Here is a 13,582-nt window from a genome sequence, read left to right on the forward strand (position 1 = left end):
TGAAAAGGAAGGGTGAATGTCAAATGCCAGTCAAGGAATAAAGGTCTTCATGTCCCTTCTCTACGATGTAAAGGCAGCCTATTTTGATTTCCATTAGTTCGAAGGGAAAGTCATTTTATTCACGTAATTCTCAGCGATGTGACCAAATTTTTGGTGATTGCAGGTAATTGCCTTCCTTCATTTTTGTATTTCTGAATTCAGCATGTCATTGGGACACAGACCCTTAAGAATGCCTACCAGGTAGTTTCTTATTTTTGAAGAAGTTGTTGGTTTGTCTGATTGGCTGATAGCCATGGGGAAACTTTACATCTTTCCACCAAACATCTGCTTGGAGATGAACAGTTTGTCATTGTCACTCGGATCTTTCTCTGGCGATATATTTCCACCCTATTTGGGAAAGTTCTGCCGTTTTTCCAGCCACAAAAGGACTGCTGTGGAGGCATACTACAGTCTTATGCAGGCATTTGGTGTTTGGAATGTCAACACGATTCCAGGAGCCCCCTTTTGCTTACACAGCCTGTTGGCCATGTGGATTTGCATGGAGTGACATTGACGTACACTGCACATCTGTTTAAATCTAGCTGGAGACAAGGCACTGAGGTATTCATGTAACGTTTGTTTACCTGTATCTGTTGTTTAGGGGTATCAAGTCGACGAACAATGGTTTCAAATAGCATTACAATAAAGCAATAAGATATTGCAGCACAATATCAATGCTATAAAGTTGGAATTAAGATATTGTAGTTTGAAAAAAAGAACGGTGACCATCCATTGACTTGATATCCCTAAAAACATTGTTTTTAAGAACAACTTACTGATATAGGTTGGCCTGCAGATAAAGGTGAACTAGCATAACTTGTAGAGTGAATTTAAGTCTCACTGACAACCCACACTAGTACTGACCAGGTCTGTGTGGGTATATATCACTGTATCAGTCACACTGAATGTCCTTCCATCTGTTTGTCCAGTCTTGTTTTAAATGTGGGAGGATCCTTTCTTTCCTTGGCCAACATAAGTATTTAGCTTGGGTTGTCTTGAAATGTGGATGCATACTTGAAAGGGCAAACTCTTCACCCCTTTTCTGACATTCTGGACCTAAGTCTGTGCTCTGCTTCAATGTATACATTGGCATTCCAAACTTCATGTTGTGGATGATAGCACTGGGAATTTCAAATGATGACATTCCATATTTGTTTTCAAGAGATTCACTGTAACATTATTGTTAATTTTGCAGAAGATTGAAAAATAAAGGTCTCATATGCATTATGCTTCTTATCCAAACTCTATCTGTGCTATTCTATGCTATGCTATGCTGATTGGGAATAGTTTACTGACACTTTTTATTAGGGTTGATTTTCCTGAATCTTTTGAAGGAACAACATTTTGCGGAAGCTGTATTGAAAAATGAACATTCCGAATAACAGCAATACCACAATGTTTTGGCAAAACAAAATTACTGTCTTTGTTCAGGATGGAATGCCACTCTTCATTCCTAGCTATTGGTCGATTGTTATTTCAGCCACATCCTTGTTGATCATTTTTCCATTGGGTGATTTGTCCAGCCTTGAGTGATCCATTCTCCCTCAGATGGAGGACAGATTACCAGGGGCTGGCATGTTTAGAAAACTGGAAACACATGCAGCAGGACCGATCGGTTTGTGTGAGGTAACAGACTGTTACAGACATCAACATCCTCCTTAAAGTGTATAAGACACCCCAGTGCATCATTATGGGACTAAATCAAACAAAGGTATCACTATACAATCGATATACACATAATTGAGAGGTAAACACTGTTCGCCTGTTAAAAACGAAATTTGATCTTCGCGTCACGAGGCTACCGATAGATAGAACGACGCGCCTCTGGGCGCGCCTCAACCGGGAATGACGTAAGCAGTAGAAGAACGCGGGGGATTCGAGGGATTCCCCGGCGCCATTTTGATTGTTAGTAAACACTGTCCTCAGGAAGACTCCGGCTATTTCTGAGGGATTTAGTTTGTCCAAGGACGTTATATATAACGCCCTTGGTTTGTCAACATGCCTACACGGTGTGTCGCAGCGTATTGTTCGAACTACACGTCCTCTTCGATAAGTCTTCACAAGTTTCCAAACGACGAGAAAGTTCGCGAGAAGTGGGTGCAGAACGTACGGCGGACAAGAGGCCCTGATCGGGAGGGGAGGGAATGGACGCCGAGCCCGACCTCTCGGCTGTGTTCCGACCATTTTACAGAGGACTGTTTCGACCCTGCCCAGGATTTGAAGAGATCGTTTGGGTTCAATGCGAAGCACCGTAGGGAGGTGCTGCCCGGTAAAATTCCAACCATCTTTCCCCGAGGCCCGGCCGAGCCGAAGCGTAGGGAATCACAGGCTGTAGCCAAAAGGCGTCACCAGGAGGTAAATATGATATTTTGAGTTGTCTTCTGTTTTATCTCGTTGGGATATAACATTAACAGGGCAGCATTTACAGGGGTTATAGTTTCGGAAATTTTCGTTTGTTTGTTCGTTTGTTTCTTCTTGGTAGTTTAAACAAGAAATCTTTTTAAAAAATGCTGTGCCTTGCCGCGTGGTAGGAATATCGTCAGGAAAAGGTAGGTCGGCAAATTGTAGAAGGCCGCGGTTACAGAAAGAAGTTGTCGTGTTTATTTTCATCAGCAGTGAATGTATTTTTTGTAAGAAATTATGACTTATGAATTATATCTTTTGTCAAATAAATATTATTTGGTCAACAAGGCATGGTATTTGGAAAAAAAATTTATGTACAAAACTCATGAACATAAACATCACATAACAGAGGTAACACTTGCCAGTAGCCAAGATAATGTCATACAACAAAACACAATATATGCTGTATTTATAAATAGTAGTCATCAGCTGCTTATATTCTATGGTTATAACATGTACTACATTTCTGTGAGCAGAGGCTATAAAGTACTAGAATAATAGGAAAGTTGTATTTATTCAGGGCATGTAAGTGTATAGTAAATAATGAAAGGCTATCTTTTTATTGTTATTAGATACTCCGAGAATGTCTATCTGCTGAGCCTGTAGAAGAGGGAGGATCTGATCATGACATCTGTGCTACTGCGGTGTCAACTGCCAGTGGTCCACCTGTTGATGATGATGATGATGGTCCACCTGTTGATGTAAGTATTGACAATAGATCTGTATGTAAGTTTGGTAGAGCAGATTTATTTCTTAAAATCACATGAATCGAGATAGTGTCATGGCAGCCAGTCATTCTGTTTGCTTTGTGAATGTGACATGTTTTGAATTTTTTTTTCATTTTCCATCTTTTTGCTACTGTAGTAAAATATTGGTTGTATGATATAATATAATAAGGTATTGTATATATATTTTGCATTCTTTTATGTATAGGTGACTCCAACAGAAAACCAGGGGATACAAGTCCAGCCAGACATGAAATCACGGGCTGTGCAGGCCAGACTGCGAGTGGGGACTTGTAAAGGTATTTTATCCTCATTATCAGCTTTCAGCTCCCCACTTGCATTTTAAAGTTTTCTTGTATCCACAAAAATGTCATTGGACCACTTCCTTTCATTATGTATATATATCAATAAGGATTATCATTCCTTACAAAGAGTTACAGTATTGATGTATAATATATCTGCAGTAAAATGTAGCCCAAAACAAGTATTTTAGACAAACATTTTTTTCTCAGATGCTATACACAGAAGTTATATGTACAAACCTGCATTGTTACACAGGGCATCTTTCACTCTGGGATGTTTTTTGCTATATTGTATTAACACAGGTGTGCAGATCAAGCCTACTGTTACAACTATTGGCATACAGAACAAGCCTTCAGTGAAGACCATCTCCACCCAGACACAGATCACATACAACAACCGGTTGCAGGAGTTAGATGCCATGTCTGAAGTTTCAGAGCCGGTGGAGGATGCAGCGTACGAGAACGATCCAGACTACGAGCCTATGGAGATATCGGATGATGAGGAGGACCCACCCGAGGAGGTGCCAATCCCCGAGGCCACGTCAGATACCCTGCCGGACACACGCATCTTCATGGTGTTCTGGACATGTTTGGTGCAGCTGTTCTCCACGTGGTGTTGCTGTCCAGCGTGTCCCTCTAGGAAGCTGATTTGGCACTGCAAGGAAGTCGGGACTCACCTGCTGGTGACATTCCTGTGCAGAGATTGCAGCTATGAAGATACATGGAGGAGCCAGCCTTCCTATGGCAGGACTGCCGCGGGGAACATTTTGCTGTCATCTGCTATACTGTTCGCTGGAGCCAGTGTGACCAAGGTGCTTAGAGTCTTGTCACACATGGGCGTGGCCGTTATGTCAACCCGGTCATTCTTCCGCCATCAAGAAAACATCCTGTTCAGGGCCATCCGTACGCTGTGGAGGGAGCGGCAGTTCTGGATGCTGACAGTCCTGCAAGCCGAGCAAGAGCCCATTGTTTGTGGTGGGGATGGCCGCGCGGATAGCCCAGGACACTCTGCGAAATATGGAACTTATACAATGATGGAGCTGAAGCAGACAGCTGTGATAGACGTGCAGCTAGTGCAGGTAAATTGTACTCTAACACTGTCTCTTACTTGTAAAAAGTAAACCATCTGTCATGCTGTTTCATAAGGAACACTAACGCTTGATCCAAAGATAATCTGTGTCTATATGATATCAATATTTGAGGTGACAACTCATCATGTATATTAACTTGTAAAGAAATGTTCCAGTGTTATCATGCCCCCCTCCCTTCTTCAGTTGTATATTGTGCTGTAGTGGGTTTCAATTGCCATCTTCCATGTTACAGTAGTCAACATCACAAGCAATATGTGTTACAGAGCAACGAGGTAGACAGCTCCAACGCCATGGAAAAGGAAGGTCTTCAGCGCTCCCTGCAAAAAATCCAGGAGTATGCAGAAATAGGCACATTGGTCACTGATCGACATGCAGGAATAAACAAGATGATCCGTGAGCAGCATCCCAACATCCAGCACCTCTTTGATGTCTGGCATGTTGCCAAAAGTAAGCCTAACCTATTCATACATATTTACTGCTTTACTACTATATTTAGGAGAGGATATTTCTTTATACACCAATTATGATTTAACAGCTTTCCTCGATTTAAAAGAGTTTTTGTTTTGTTTTTCCCCTTTCTTTTAAGTCAGTTTAAGTATTCAAGTGAAACTCCTGGTTCTCGTGTTATATTAAAGTAATATATGATAAAAATTGAAGAAAAAAAATCATTTTGCACGTCGATGAAGATTAGACATCTAGGCAATAAGATACGCCAAAAAGCAATTACTCAAGCAACTGGATTTGATTTTGGAAACGGTCAGACGTTTCAAACAAGATCCGTTGTTTTTTGTCAGTGACACGTTTCATTTACACTTGTTTATTCAGGCATCAAGAAGAAGCTGAAGAAGCTGAGTAAGACGAAAGGCTGTGAAGACCTCAAGGTATGGATTGCCAGTATCATCAACCACCTTTATTGGGCTGTGACGTCTACACCTCCTGGCAACGGTGACCTCATTGTCGAGAAGTGGAAGTCTGTGCTTCAGCACATTCACAATCGGCACAGGGGCTTTGGCGGGCTGTTCCCAAGGTGCGCACACGGGCGACTGAGGGGAAGAGAACGGCGCAAGCCATGGCTCTCTTTTCGTAAGTATAAACTATTTTTATAGTACCCTGTAGTTATAGTATTTAGCTAAGGTTTATGAGATATAGTTTTGTGTTTGCTTTATTCATTTGCAGGAACTAAGTACACAGGCACATGTTTTCCAGATACGAAGGTCTCTGTGGAACTGGAGAAGATCGTCTGCAACAAGCAACTATGCAAGGCCTTGAAACGCCTTTCGCCATCCTACCAGACGTCATATCTCGAGGCCTTCCATAGTCTCATTCTACATTTTGCGCCCAAAATGTACCACTACTCGTACCAAGGGATGGAGAACAGGTAATCGAACCGTAATCTTCTTAAAGATATAAAAGTTCCCCTGTTTATAAGCAAGTTTTTATGTGAAATAAGCAGCGGTCAATTTAATGCGAATAATTTTCCCAATAATTCTTACTGTTCTTGTTTCTGGGCCAAATGCAGTAATACTTAGTATTTACATGTGGGTAGCTTTATTGTAGAATGATTACACTGTTTGTGGTCTCATTTCAGGGTAATCCTGGCGGCATTACATTTCAACGAGAACGCGCACAGGGCGCAGGCACGGACCAGGGATGGAGACGGCATCTTCAGCATCCACTTCCCCAAGTACAAGCAGGGCGGGCACATTGTTAGGAGAGTGCTAGAGCAACCAACTTTTGGTAAACTATTCAATCTTTTTGCATGCTTCTACGTTTTGACAGTTCATCAGTTTAACAGTTTTTTTAAAATAATCTATATTCATTTTTCAAAATCAATAGCTGCACATACTGGAATGTACATAGGATTCATAGATTATCAAGTACACTGACAGCCTTAAACACTTAAATCATATGACTTAGATATGCAGATGGATGTCAAAAATAAAATACCAGTCATTCAAAAATAGTAATTAAGAACAAATTGTGTGTGGGCTTCACTAATACAGGCATAATAAGTCAGTTCAACAGTTTGTTTAATTGCTCATTCACGGTTTTCCATGAACCCGGTGTAGTTAGGAGAGGAAAATGCCCTCCTAATGGTAGACACAACACACGCTGGCAGAGGGACTCTGATCTCCTTGCCCAAGTGCCCGTAGCACCACCGGACAAACTGCCTGTATGCTGTGTATCTCTTCCACCTGAAACAGGAGACAAGCATTTGTAATGATACAGGCAATAATCAGAACTCCATTGTTTAACTTTAAGAATATTAGAACCAAAACACACATCTCTCTTACTGGTGCAGAAAACGATATTTTCAATATATTGCTCTCATGTTCAACTCATATATCCGTCTACGTAGGTCAGTTTCTTCATAATGTATTCCAAATGCGAGACCAGATTACTCCTACATAACTGTACTGTTATCGATAGTGTTTTGCTATTGTTTTGTATGTAGCCTCTTAGTACTATTGTCTGTATAGCTATTAGTTGTTATTGTTTGCCATACATTGTACCCTGTGCGATTGTTGAGCAATAAACTCATTCATATTCATATTCATATTGCAGGGAGGGGAAATGCATATAAAAGTGACGATTGAATTTTGGACAAGTGGAAAATTGGTTCGAGCAAGTAATTTTTTTTTTATATAGTTGCCTGATTAGCAATAGGACTGGTGAATTTTAGAAAACTTGTCCAATCTTGTGTTCTTAGTCATATTTACAAATAAATTGAGAATATTTCCTGCCCCAAACTACTTTATACTTACTCATTTCCAAGATTCTCTCCATATTGGTCCTGGTAGTTGATGTGTGCCACCTCCAGACCATATTCATTCAAGCACACGGGCTCAAAGCCGGGGTGCTGAACGATACACTGCAGGCCGTCTCTTTTTTCAGACACTCTGTCTTGCTCATGACAGCAAATGCTCTCAGTGAGTGTAGGCATCACTTCACAGAGTCCGCAAGTACACCTAGTAGTAAATATGCAACATAACGTTAATTGATTTCATTTAAACTTGGTCTTTATCAGGTTACGTCATGGAGCTGGTGGGTCTGGTGAAGCGTATGTGTGGTGGAGAGGACTTCGATGGTGACGTCCTGGAACAACAGATTCCAGAGCCGCTCAGCGCTGCCTGTGACAGGCCAAACAAGGCAGACGCAGTCAGGAGACACACAACACGTTTTGCTGCAAACAATTTGCAGTACTAGTAGTGTTTCATCGTAGCTTAGGATGACTGGCATGCAGAGAGTGCTAGATAGGTTTTTCCTTAAACAACCAAAAATGGCTGTCAGTATGTCTGTGTCAAAAATCATACTGGTTCATTTTGTACTTAGCACAATATCAATGTGCTTCTTCACTGATTTTCACTGTACTTTTATATGTGTCGGCCGAGGATATTGATAAAGACACATGACATGTTTTGCTGCAAAGATGCAGTGATGTCTGGAACATTGAGATATGTTTACTAGATGACACCTGTCTGAAACCTTTTTTTCATTTTTTTTTCATGTTTCATCCTAGTTATGGATGGCTGGCAGATGGTGTTAGGTTGCCTTTTCCTGGAACAACCAAAAATGGCTGTCACTATCTCTGTGTCAAAAGTGATACTAGTTCATTTTGTACTTCTTGACGAATTACTAGCAATTGTTGGTATAGAAAAGGACTAGTGTCTATCTTGACCTCAAAACTTCTCACGTTTTAAATATTGTTGCAAGGTTTGACTATTATAATATGTTTCACCTAAGGCTAAGCCAAGGATGACTGACTTGCACTAATAGCTTGATGATGAAGTTTTCTTACTAGCAGGCAGTGATTAATATTAGTAATAGCTAAGCTTGCAAAGAAATGCTATCTGGTCAGTATCTGTAATAAACACAAGCTGTTTTTGAGACCACACAAGTTGTATAAAATGATGGTATTGAAAAGTTGTTGTGCAACTACAGTCAAGAAACCTATGAAAACGTGGAAACACTGCTCATGTGATTTTTGGCAACTTATCTAATATGAAAAAAAAAAGAATATCACCAAAACAAAATACCAAGTGAAAATCCTCGTCTCTTCAAAACATTACAACCTCTATGTTGGATTTGGATTACTCTTAGAGAACACATATTTGACGGTATAAGACGTGACCTGATATGTAGCGGCGAAGTTTTGAGCCGAGGGCACCCGTACTATAGGGGAGATACGATCTCACACACACGGACGTAATCACGTAAAATTTGGACTTGAAGTAAGAAAATCGACGGCAAAGTAAACTATATTAGGTTTAATGTTATTTTTTCCATCGTTCACGCACACACTCCAATTGTTTGTTATGTTTCAAACGTAGAAGTCTGTCCACGAACAAATGAAACATAGCGCGGCGGCCAAGAAAACAATTTGGCCGCCATCTTTTTTTTCACGACACCATGACCTCTAAGAGTCTAACGTAAAAATATGCTCTCTCTACAGCCTACTTTTATGTTGTCTATTCTATGTCCATGCTAAAAAATAGAGATATAAACCACAGGAATAACATGAAAGCCGTTCTTACCATGATTCGACATTTTGTATGTCTCGCGGGATCCCTGCTTCAGCGCCCCCATGTTGAAAACCGGCAGCGCCAGCGCCAAGGTCTTCGTCACTGCCGGAGCTCGGCTCCTCCGCTGGCGGATCGTCCAGGTAGGGTTCGTACCTATACGGCTCAACAGTGACAATGTCCGCTAGAAACTGATCATGATCTGGACCGAAGGGTTCCTGAAACTCATCACTGGAGTCACTGGAGTCAGAGTGCTGAAATTTCTCTTCGTGATCCATCAGTCCGGTTGTTTACTGGTTTGCTGGTTGTGCAGACGAGCGGGCGGTACGCATGCGTTCTACTGTTTACGTCACGGCGCCACGTGACTTATTTCTGAGACGGTCGCCGGGCTTGGCCTGGCCCCTCGGGAAAACCACACTTTGAAAGGTCATCAAAACTTTATTCCGCAATCATGGGGTTTACAATTAACTTCAAAGTATTTTATTGTGTGTACATTTTTGATATTCACAGGCTTTTCGACTATTAATGGAGGTGTCTTATGCACTTTAACAGGCCAAAACAATGGAATTGATTGGTTCACTGAGAAACTCTGAAGAAAACACCACTTCAACTTGATTGCAGTCTTAGAGTTTTTTCCAAGCTCTAGAATGAAAAATTGTAAAAAATGCTAGTCAAACTTGCAAAAGCTCAATGTTTCTGACTTAGGGAAAAGAGATACTACTACAATGAGCGTAGTTCACTTGCCTAGAAGTGGTCAATGGCCTTGCACTGAGCAAACTTACATTCTATAAATGTACATGTATGCGTGAAAAAACTATATCCAGTATAAGTTAGGCTAGAAGAATGAAATGATGAGTACAACTGATTATGTGGGCGAAGCCACACATTTAGTATTCTCTACAGATATTCCAACCGGAAATCAGAAAAATGGAAGCTGTAAACATGCACTCCACGTTTCAAGCTTTTGGATTGGCTTACAGTCGCACTTTCTCGGTTTTACGTCAGAGGTGAACCTATCAAGGGACAGAACACAATCGGCATCGATTTTGATAATAACCAATCAGAACTCAGAAAAAATGGAAGCTGTCAACATATACTCCGCGTTTCCAGCTTTTTGATTGGGACAAAGTCGCGGACTGTCTCGGGTGTACGCAGAACTGAACCAATCAACGCACAGGACACAAAATGGCATTCGGCATGCAGTTTGACAATACTTTCGCAGCTGAGACGACCAAACAGGCGCTCAAGGAAGAAGTTGCCCGCCATGGAATGAACGAGATTGATAAATTTTCACACAAAAACGTTATCTTCAGAAAATTGGACCTTGGAATCTTGCAAATTCAACGGTGAACGGACGTGTTCACGCAACGCAATACATTTGTATACCTGTTAAAACGTGTGCTTGTAACATGTTGTTGCACTGGCTCAGTGGTATTATTCACGCGTGGTAAACCAACGCTCCGGGATCGAATCCGTGGACAGATAATGTTTTTTAATTTTTTTTTTCTTTTTGCTGCATTTTCGCGAAAATGTTGCCTTTATTGTTGCTTCTTTTCTTGCTATTTTTGCTTTCTTTTCCCTTCGCCCACATCCTGCATTTTTTTAAAAAAATGTTGCCTTTCTAGGTTAAAAGTTATTTTTTGATTTGGAAAAACTAGGGTTAATTCAGTAAACTATGGGTAACTTGTTAAATTGTATGTCCTGGTACTTCATTTCAAATTCTGAATACTGGTGTCTAACTAATGAACAGTGGTGTCAAACAGTTTTCCATGTGCATTTATACCAATTGAGATTCTCACAGTCCATTTGAACATTCCCAGACACCAGTAATGGCATGTTATGATGTCCAAGTCCTGCCTGTGGTTACAGAAATGTGCCGAGGTTGTTATTCTTGTCAGTCAGCGTGTCATAATGGTGGCAGTTATGGCTTGGATGGGATAGATTGCTACCTTCCAGGGCCATACACATTTTTCCTGGGTCATTCGCTATCGTCCAGCTCTATCCTGGATCCTAACCTTTTCCTAAACAATCCAACTCTGAGCCCTAGGGCCAACATGGCCCAATGAAATTCTACAACAGGCCTCCTGAGTAAAACTCTGATAAATACACTATTGTCTTTGAACAGTTATTGAGATTGGGGGTCTGGCATCCAGGCTGTTATTTGAGAATCTCCAAGCAGATGTTGGGATACAAAATCATTACATTTTTCCTAACTGCCTGCATAGGAAAGTGTAACAGTTTTGCCTCCTCTACTGTTTGTGCCTTTGTCACCCTCATTAATTAGTTATAGTCCGTTCTAAAGAGCCATCGAAGTGTGTTTTCCTCTAGTTTATTTGGGTACATGGAAAAGTGGATGTAAATAAACAATGTAAAGTTTATGATACTCTATTGTAGTTTACAGTTGTGGTTTGTGCATTTGACATGGTCAAATGAATGACATGGTCATGATCAATGAACCTAGAGCCATTGGAGTGTTGTGTTATGTATGATTCGGATACAGATAGAGGGATCAGAGGATGTAAATAAACTCAAACTCAATGTAAAGTCTATAATATACCATTGTAGTTTAGAGTAGTAGCAGTTTACACGTTTGACACACTCATTACTTACCAGCTGTCCTAAAGAGCCACTGTCTGAAGTGAGGTTGTTTGTAAGTGTATTGACTAATTGAGTGGATGTTTGTAGAGGGAAGCTTGGGTACACATGGGGGTGGCTGTGGTCCTTTGTGTCCCTTATCTCAGCATGTTGATTACTTCTCACCATAAACAAATCATGGACTCAAGTTTGAAGTGTCTAAAACCAGAGGAAATGTGAACTAATCCTTCAATACACGGAGTGTTGTCTACTGCTTCTGTTACTGGAGAGTCTGCATGGGGGTTCTGGCAGTGCTTTGCGGTACTGTAAATACAGAAACTTTCGTGGTGATTTTATGATCGCGGTTTTCCCATTGCCAATTCACTGCAGATTTAAAACCACTGCAAACATTTTTTCCCATGGCAGTAAGAGACTACAGTGCATGGTGCTACCGCGAACTTAAAACCACCGTGAACAGTCCTTTTTCCGCTGCCGCGAAATTGAATCCCCGCGAAAAAAGTTTTAAAGAAAAAAGGTAAATTTACATGTAAGGTGTAAATATCAAGTTGCAGACAATATAGACTAATAGAAAATTCCTAAATGTTATCACTTATGCGCATTACCTCCGTATGATGGATCTTTACATTGAATTGAAAGGACGCAGTCTTTTATAACAGCTGAATGTGAGATACAAGTGAGGACGTTTTTATGTGTTTTTCCTGCAGTGGTCTGTGAGTGCTGAGCTGTGATAAGACTACTAATGATGTTCTGTGGGACCATTTCGGCGGGAGCGCTCTCACATTTTATGGCCCAGAGGCATTAAATTCCTTTGATGTTCTCTGATGTAAAGCATTTCTCTACAGCTGCAGTGGCTTATCAACTGCTTCCTTCAATGAGGCTTTTTTTTCTCAGACCGGTTGGAAATCAAGATCAAGCAAGAAGTGTTATAACCTTTTGATAGGAATGGTTATAAATCTTTTGAACACCCTTCTTGATAGCATATTTCAAAGCCAACCTAATTTCTTAACTTTCTTTCATATATTTCTGCTCGGGTATCTTCTTTTCTTGCCCTGGATCGATTTATAAGTTATTTTCACCGTTTTGTCTAGAATTTTTAGGCACTTCATTCCTTCTTGTTGGACTCGTTTGTGGAAATGCTGGTTATATGTCCAGTTATTTAATGGAATAGCACTGTAGAAGATAGCACCTTGCATTATTGTGTTTGATTTTTGTTTATTATATAATTCATAATTTAGACAAGAAAGTAAAGCTATAGACTGGAAACTTGATTTTTTTCTGTTCTTGAAAGGTTTCCTCAAAATTTGACTAACATGGATTGCTCTCCTTTGCATTTCTGCAATGATGTACAGGATCAAACTTTTTAATGCATTATTCCTTGTTGTAAATGGTAAATGGCGTGACTAATGTATGTAATATCGATCCTGTCTCCTGAAACTAGTGAAAGACACACCTCTCCCTTCCCACAAACAGCACTGCCCAATGCAATTATACCTGATAGCTGCGATCAGTATGCACCACACATGTACCTACACTACTAATTCCTCTGCTCCTACTTCCAGAAGACCAGCAGGGCTTGAAATACTTGTTTCTGCATACCTGCACTGGTGCAGGTAACATTGAAAGTTACCTGCACCAGACAAATTTACCTGCACCACCCTGAATTAAGGAGCTATGGATCATGCTAAAATTGTTCAGGAACCATTACTATTTTTTCTTTTATACTTCTTAGGTGGTTACTGACAGCTAATAACAATCCATATACACCTACATTTAGGACATTTATGTATAAAACCCAGTACATGGAACAGTGCAGGGTTGTTGCATGCAGACACCAGTAATACCTGCGCAGCTCCAAGTTTACCTGCACTAACCTGCATATGCAGGTGGTATTTTGAGCCCTGCTGATA

General features: G+C 40.6%; 3 protein-coding genes across 11 annotated transcripts in view; 2 read left to right on the forward strand and 1 right to left on the reverse strand.

The window, feature by feature from the left end:
• The window catches only part of LOC118415273 (neuronal cell adhesion molecule-like), a 101,532-nt gene that overhangs the window by 4,232 nt on the left and 83,718 nt on the right, over positions 1–13,582 (forward strand). The window lies entirely within an intron of this gene.
• LOC118415275 lies at positions 1,849–8,619 on the forward strand. The gene is made up of 9 exons (XM_035819744.1): positions 1,849–2,394; positions 3,015–3,143; positions 3,376–3,466; positions 3,773–4,548; positions 4,824–5,007; positions 5,386–5,643; positions 5,767–5,938; positions 6,149–6,297; positions 7,589–8,619. The coding sequence occupies exons 1-9, from the start codon at positions 2,038–2,040 to the stop codon at positions 7,765–7,767; spliced, it is 2,295 nt and encodes a 764-aa protein (XP_035675637.1). The 5' UTR covers positions 1,849–2,037; the 3' UTR covers positions 7,768–8,619.
• On the reverse strand, positions 6,574–9,624 carry LOC118415276. The gene is made up of 3 exons (XM_035819745.1): positions 9,096–9,624; positions 7,326–7,529; positions 6,574–6,755 (listed from the first exon to the last, which is right to left on the reverse strand). Exons 1-3 carry the CDS (start codon positions 9,356–9,358, stop codon positions 6,599–6,601), a joined length of 624 nt encoding a protein of 207 aa, XP_035675638.1. The 5' UTR covers positions 9,359–9,624; the 3' UTR covers positions 6,574–6,598.

This window comes from Branchiostoma floridae, chromosome 5, assembly GCF_000003815.2.
Source record: "Branchiostoma floridae strain S238N-H82 chromosome 5, Bfl_VNyyK, whole genome shotgun sequence".
NCBI lineage: Eukaryota > Metazoa > Chordata > Leptocardii > Amphioxiformes > Branchiostomatidae > Branchiostoma > Branchiostoma floridae.